A 6758-nucleotide genomic window follows, 5' to 3' on the forward strand; every position below is an offset into this window, starting at 1 on the left:
TTGTGGAGCTGCCGCAAATCCGCTATCGATAAATGTACGGTGGGGTGGAGAGGCCGGGTGTGCAGATATGACATAATCATCATGCCTCAGGTGTCTATTTCATCGGACGTACTTTCGTGTATGGTATTGCCGGAAGCAGATCAGTTTGGATAGACATGTTTTGTTCACTACTCATGTAGATCATAGTAAGATCTAGATATCTAGCTTTGCCGTAAAACTCCGCAAAAAAGGGACATGTGAAAAAAGCCGTAAACACCATCCATCCCAGCAGCCGCTCAAATCAAACCCACATGAACGCCGGAAAATAAAGGAAGAAAACCACTCCACCCCAGCTAAGCAAACACCCAAAAGAGGTCAAAAAACACCAGCACGGGTCATGACATCTCGAAACTCCTCCAACGTAACCCCAGCCTGTACACCCTCGCCCCCATTCGCCTCGAGGATCATATCCCGCAGGAGGTCCTCGCCCAGCTGGTCCTCTTTCAGCTCGCGCGCAATGCGCCGCAGATGGTTGAGTGTGATGGGCCCGTCGGATCCGCGCGTGAAGAGCTGGAAGGCGGCGTCGACTTCTGCTTCGTTGGCGTCGTCGGAGCGGGAGTGGAGTTTGGCGGCTGCGACGGCGAGGAAGGGTGCGTAGGGGACGAGGCCGGTGGATGTTGGGTCTAGGGCGGAGAGGATCGAGTGCAGTTCTTGGGGGTCGGTTGGGGGGAGGCCTAGGGCGCTGTTTTTGTTAGTTTCGTTATTCTGCTATATTTTTTTTTTTTTTTCGCTCTCCGGGGATGCGCGAGTATTGCTGGTTGGTGGACGGCAACGGGGGAACGCGATAGGGAGGGAGAATACATACACCAATGCCTTGCGCACATCCTCTTGTGGTATCACGCCTTCCTTTTCATCGGGGAAGTCGTCGTGCGGGGCGGAGAATAGGTGGAAGGCTTCTTTGATTTCGTTCTCCTCTTCGGCGGAGATGTCGTTTTCGCGGGCTAGTTTGGATGCGCGCGATTTCTTGGGCGCGGCGGATGGTGTCGCGCGTTTCTTAGGAGGCTGTCATGGTCAATTTGTTGCCAGGGTTCTGGTGTAGATTGATGGCGCGTACCATAGTGCCTAGGAGATGGATAGTCTTGGGGTTTCGAGGGGTTCGCGATCAGCTGAGAAGGAGCTGTGGCAGTGTTGTGGATGCAGTAAGTCTGTCAGAGGAAGCGACGTGTTGGCTGTCTGCCTGGCGAGACATTATCAATCACCCTGTCATTGTCATAGAAGTAATGGCAAAGAGCGTGATCAATCGGTGCGATGCGACTATCGCGACCCCGTGACTGCCCGCTGACGTAACTGCAGCTGCCTGCAGCCGCATTAGTGATCGTCCTGGTTCTCGCTCATTCCTTGGTGATACTTATATTAGACGTTGTTCGCTTTTAAACTAATTTTATAGAGTCTGTATTTCTCGGTTTTGCTTTCAATTCAAGTAATAAATATGGATGTAGAACTCTACGTCTATGACCTGTCCAAGGTACGTGATGCAACGTCACTCGGAACTCTTATACTGACAGCCATATCACAGGGCCTAGCGCGCATGGTGTGTAGCTATAATGCTTCCTTTCTATATTGACCATGAGATGGTGGGATGCCGTTGTCTAACTTGCCCAGTACTCACTTCCCTTGACGGGAACCCAAATAGACGCCATCTACCACACCTCGCTGGTGGTCAGCGGCGTTGAATACTACTTCGGACATGGCATCCAAACAGCTGCCCCAGGCAGCACGCACCACGGCGAGCCTATAGAAAAAGTGCACCTCGGAGCGACGGAGCTCCCTATTGATGTCATTTCCGAATATGTGCAGTCTCTGGGCGAGATATACTCTCCCGAGGTATGTCTATCCACCAGATAAGGAGGGTTCAAGCTAACAGCACAGTCGTACGATCTCTTTCTTCACAACTGCAACAACTTCACCCAAGACCTCGCCATGTTCCTGGTGGGAAAGAGTATACCGGAGCATATCCGGAATCTTCCCCAGAAGTTCCTGGAGACCCCATTCGGGCAGATGATGAAGCCGCAGATCGAGATGGCTCTACGTGGTGTCACCCAAGCCCCGGGACCAGCTGCACCGCAAGCCGCAGTGCCGCGGCCACTTGAAGGGGCAGTCCGTATAGTCACCAATACAGCCCAACTTGACGAACATATGGCCTCAGCATCGGAGTCTTGCGCCGTCATCTTCTTCACGTCCGCGACCTGCCCGCCGTGCAAGATAGTGTACCCAACATACGACGAGCTCGCAGAGGAAGCAGGCAACAAAGCCGTCCTGATCAAAGTCGACATCAGCGCGGCATACGACGTGGCAACCCGATACAACGTGCGCGCCACACCCACCTTCATGACCTTTCTCAAAGGCACCAAGATGGACGAATGGAGCGGTGCCAACCCCGCCCAACTACGCGGCAACGTGCGCATGCTCATCGACATGGCGCACCCGACCCACCCGCACCGCAAACTCGACCTCCCCAGCCTCCAGCGCCCCATCTCCAACTACGTCGCGTATAAGAAGGTCCCGCCGCTCGAGAAACTCGTCCTCAAACTCCACCCCCACAACGACAACCCCCACCTCCGGTCCATGATCGACTTCCTCACCCGTCGCCACGCAGCCACCGCCCAAGCCGACGTCCCCGTCCCAAGCGACCTGCCCTCCTTCGCAACCTACCTGCAGGAAACCCTCGCCGCCCTAGCCCCAGAAACTCGCTTCGCGCTAGTCGACCTAGCCCGGCTACTCCTGCTCGACCCGCGCGTAGCAGGCTACTTCGCCGAAGAGCCGAACCAAACGACGCTCCTCTCCGTTCTGTCATTTGCGTCTCCCGACGCCGCAACACCCTGTCCGTACAACTTCCGCATCACGGCGCTACAGCTCGTCTGCAACCTGTTCAACACGCCTCTCTACCGCGATCAGCTCGTCGCGCCGCACTCCCCGCTACACAAACCTGTGCTGACCCTGCTGACGAACTCGCTGCTGGACGAACATGCCAACCTGCGTGTTGTCGCTGCGTCTCTGGCGTATAACCTCGCGGCGGAGAACCACAATGCGCGCTTCGACGGGCAGCCAGACCCCCTGACGGAGGAGGAGCAGGTCGAGCTGACGGCGTCGGTGGTTGAAGCGCTGACGCAGGAGGGGGAGAGCGCTGAGGCGCTGCGGGGACTGCTGTTTACGATCGGGCTGCTGGTGTACGAGGCTCCTGTTGAGGGCGGCGTCGTGGACTTGTGTCGGGCGATGGGGGTGGGTGAAGTAGTCACTGGCGAGAGGGTGAAGAGCGTGGTGGGGAAGGAGAAGAAGGATGGGGTGTTGATTAAGGAGGTGGGGTCGTTGCTGGGGAGTTTGGGTTGATTGTATATTAGAGTCTCTGATTATGCTATAGAACTACCTCTACACTTGAATGCCGGTATATACATTCCTATTCCGAGTACAAGCAGTGAATTCGCCTTCCCAATCTAACACTTCCTAGTTACACAACGGGAGCTAGGAAGGATATAGCGGGGAGTAGTAGTTTGGGGTTATGGCCCTGTCTTTCTAATCTCCCTCTGCAGTGTAGGAGGTGCGTCTGCTTCATATGTTGTAGTTTGTGACAGTTATATAGTCTACAGCTATATTCCAGGCTACTGTTGAACTCTGTACCCCTTGAATGGCATCTATATGACATATTAGTAAACAGGAAATATAGATGAGCGATTCGGGACTACAGGCAAGATGTAGTGTATGATGATATTACTATGTAGATTCCAACAAAAAGGCATATTGTGATGAATCAACTCCCTCCATTGGCGCGTGGGTAGAAAGGCCCCCCTAGGTAAATGCACGAGAGCCAACCAGGGTTGTGAGCATCACCCCACCGTCCAACCATGGCCCAGTCGCAAGTCAAGAGGTACGGCTCGTATACTAGAATATCAAGACAGACATTCGGTTGTGAATTTGTTCGATAAGCACGTACTAGGTACAGGTACCTTGGACAGGTAGCTAGTATAGTACAGCCATCAGGCATCTTTAGGCATCCTCTACCTTGCCCTATTCACTGTTGATTTAATAATATACACCCAACCAACTAACCACAGACCACCGCCTCATCTCACACGCCCCACGCGAGCAGCCCAACCCAACACCGTACCTACCTCCCACCTCCCACCTATGTAGGTCGATATGCAATTATCACTTGCCGCTGTTGACGGCGCCAAGACGGCTTTGTTGGAGATAGGGCTTCTTCAGATTCGGACCGTTGATTTGTCAGGACGCCTTGATTTTTCGTAGTGATGTTCTAGGTCTGGTCTAGACTGGTGTCTGTGTCTGTGTGTTATGGATGGGGGTTGTTACTGGGTGGGTTTTGGAACGGGTGTTTGCTTTATTTATTTTTTATTCGTTCTATCTACATGTATACTAATATTAAGGATAAAGATAAAGATAGAGAAATCAGGAATAAAGTCAAGAAATAAAAGAAAGAGGAGAAAGCACAGACAGACGACATACGTCAGCGATCTCCCTCCCTACTAATCATGAATCAAGTACATGAACGTGATCATGAACGTGACAAACCCACCTCAGCTTCCGACCAAGTCGATCCCCGTGCACGGCCCTTCCTTGCCTACTCACCCCACTACCCGGTTCTGGTTTGCGTGCCTCACTTACTCACTCAACTCAACTCAACTCAACTCAACCTAGCATGTCCTTGCTGCATGCATCTTGTGCTGTGTTGTGTCGTGTTCCGTTCCGTCCGTCGCCAGCCGGTATCCATGATGTGCATCCGTACGTACGTAATATGGTGGAGTATCTATCTCCCTCTCTCTACCTGGTAGGGAGCATTTCCCTGCTTTTACCATGTATCTATTATCTTCTTCTTTTTACAGCTTACTAGAAAATATAGAGTGTATGTAGTAAATGTAGTCATGTAGTCATGTAGTCATGTAGTCATGTAGTTATGTAGTTATGTATTGTAGTCACTAGAACCAGTCCGCCGTGCTATGTATGTAATGTATGCACCTATGTATGCCCGGAACACCGCTGCTGGAAACAAATATATCAAGGGAGACAACGAGAGCGGCGGGGCTCGCTCGGGGTATGAACTGTTGTGAAATAAAAGAAAATCCCAAATGAAAAAATAAAATAAAAAAGAAGACAAAAGATCAGGCCGAAAGTAGGGGTATCAGGCGCTAAGAGCAGACAGGAATAAGAAGAAAGAAAACATGATAAGGCGCCCGTGGGGGAAGTAAATGGAGGGGATGCCTTGAGTCATCGGGGAAATCAGGCCGGATGAGGGGAACCCAAGGAATCAATCGCTGAACCGCCAACTCCGTCGCAAAGATTATCGTAATATCAGACATTAATAAAGGTAATGGGAAAAGAAAAAAAAAAAAAGGTCAACGAGAAGATAAGATCCAGATGAGGCGCCTGAATCAGTTGAATGGTCCGGTGAGTCACAACACAGTTGCGGTGAGGCCGGATCACGGGTTGGAGGTGAGGGGTTGCGCCTCAGGCACCCGGGCGTGGGCGCGACCAAGGATTATTCCCGGGTACCGCGCCTAGGCCGTGCGTCGAAAAAGAAACGGTGAGATAGATGGGGAGGGGGAGAAAAAGCAACCACGTCTGTAATTTAGACACGGGGCCGATCTTCGCCGATCGCTCGAGAACCCTATTCCCCCCGCGGAGGAAGAATGAGGCGCGGATGACGTGGGCAGGCGTCGCTTCTCAAAAGGCTGGTTTGAGACTAAGAAGAGCGCAATGGCTTGGAGGTGCGTCGGCGGCGCTCCGGGACGATGGCCTTGCGCTTCTTGCGCTTCGAGTTTTCGCGTTCCAGCGTGGCCAGTTGGGCGACGCGCAGGGCCTGCTGGGCCCGCGCGTGCGCTTGGACCTGAGCCAGGAATCGCGCGCGCTGGGCTTCCTCCTCGGCGGCGGCGCGGAGCATCTGGATCTGCTGCTCGGTGGTCAGGCTGGCTCCGACGGCTGGCGTGGGTTGCGGAGCAGCGGACTCCTCGTCGACGGTCATGTCGCAGGGAATGGCGCAGTCAATGCCGAGGTCCTCATCCGACACGTAGGCACTGGCGGTAGAACAATCCGACTCGCCCAGGAGGGACTGTCGCTTGGGCCAGGAAGGGAACGCGCAGGAGTTGTTGAGATCGTAGCCCGTGGAGAAGGAGCACTTGCGGGGGGTGATGTCGGTCAGGTCATTGGTGCAGGGAGACGGCGGCGGAGGTGGAGGCACGCTGGTGATGCTAGTGATGCTGGTCGCGGAGTATTGGGAATCGAAGCTGAAGCTGAGGCAGACATTGTGATTGCTGGACGAGGCCTCGCTCGGAGTGGAGCGAATGCTGGCCTGGTTGTGGCTCCAGGGCTGGAAGGGGTACACCATTGTGTACGAAGTATGGAGCAGTGTGATGATGGAGAAGAGTGGAGTGGATGTCGAGGATAGAGAGGATAAGACCGAAGTATGGAGTTGATCGAGGATAAGGTAGTGGAGATGTAGAAGAGGAGTGGAGAAGATGGAGAGAGAAGGTAGATAAGGTGAGAGGGAGAGTTGAGATGGAAGATATGGTGAATGACAAGAAACGGAGTGAATGGATGAATATAAAGAACGGGCGGTACGTTTGATGTGTGGATGAATTGGGGGTCTGGACTCCTTGCGTTGCCCAACCGGTCGGAGTCGCGGGGGGTTGGCCGTGATCTGTCTTATTTTATTTTATTTATCCATCTTTAATTTCGGTGCAGAATAATAATATTATTATTATTGTTATTAT

At 53.0% G+C, this 6758-nt stretch overlaps 4 protein-coding genes across 4 annotated transcripts; 2 read left to right on the forward strand and 2 right to left on the reverse strand.

Moving 5' to 3' along the window:
• Window positions 1-162: 162 nt before the first annotated feature.
• BDW47DRAFT_46823 (EF-hand superfamily Ca2+-modulated protein) lies at window positions 163-1311 on the reverse strand. The gene is made up of 3 exons (XM_024819103.1): window positions 1094-1311; window positions 845-1041; window positions 163-721 (listed from the first exon to the last, which is right to left on the reverse strand). Exons 1-3 carry the CDS (start codon window positions 1094-1096, stop codon window positions 355-357), a joined length of 567 nt encoding a protein of 188 aa, XP_024670847.1. The 5' UTR covers window positions 1097-1311; the 3' UTR covers window positions 163-354.
• Window positions 1312-1407: 96 nt separating this feature from the next.
• Window positions 1408-3366, forward strand: BDW47DRAFT_132630 (bifunctional C97 family peptidase/thioredoxin family protein; the record flags this gene model as incomplete). Its single annotated transcript, XM_024817619.1, has 4 exons — window positions 1408-1504; window positions 1556-1570; window positions 1642-1863; window positions 1909-3366. The coding sequence occupies exons 1-4, from the start codon at window positions 1469-1471 to the stop codon at window positions 3364-3366; spliced, it is 1731 nt and encodes a 576-aa protein (XP_024670848.1). The 5' UTR covers window positions 1408-1468.
• A 1232-nt stretch (window positions 3367-4598) lies between these two features.
• On the forward strand, window positions 4599-4906 carry BDW47DRAFT_108122 (uncharacterized protein). The gene has a single exon (XM_024813164.1). It carries the CDS (start codon window positions 4691-4693, stop codon window positions 4880-4882), a length of 192 nt encoding a protein of 63 aa, XP_024670849.1. The 5' UTR covers window positions 4599-4690; the 3' UTR covers window positions 4883-4906.
• Window positions 4907-5731: 825 nt separating this feature from the next.
• On the reverse strand, window positions 5732-6373 carry BDW47DRAFT_126977 (uncharacterized protein; the record flags this gene model as incomplete). Its single annotated transcript, XM_024816651.1, has 1 exon — window positions 5732-6373. One exon carries the CDS (start codon window positions 6371-6373, stop codon window positions 5732-5734), a length of 642 nt encoding a protein of 213 aa, XP_024670850.1.
• Window positions 6374-6758: the final 385 nt, after the last annotated feature.

The sequence above is a fragment of the Aspergillus candidus genome, assembly GCF_002847045.1.
Source record: "Aspergillus candidus strain CBS 102.13 unplaced genomic scaffold BDW47scaffold_32, whole genome shotgun sequence".
Lineage (NCBI taxonomy): Eukaryota > Fungi > Ascomycota > Eurotiomycetes > Eurotiales > Aspergillaceae > Aspergillus > Aspergillus candidus.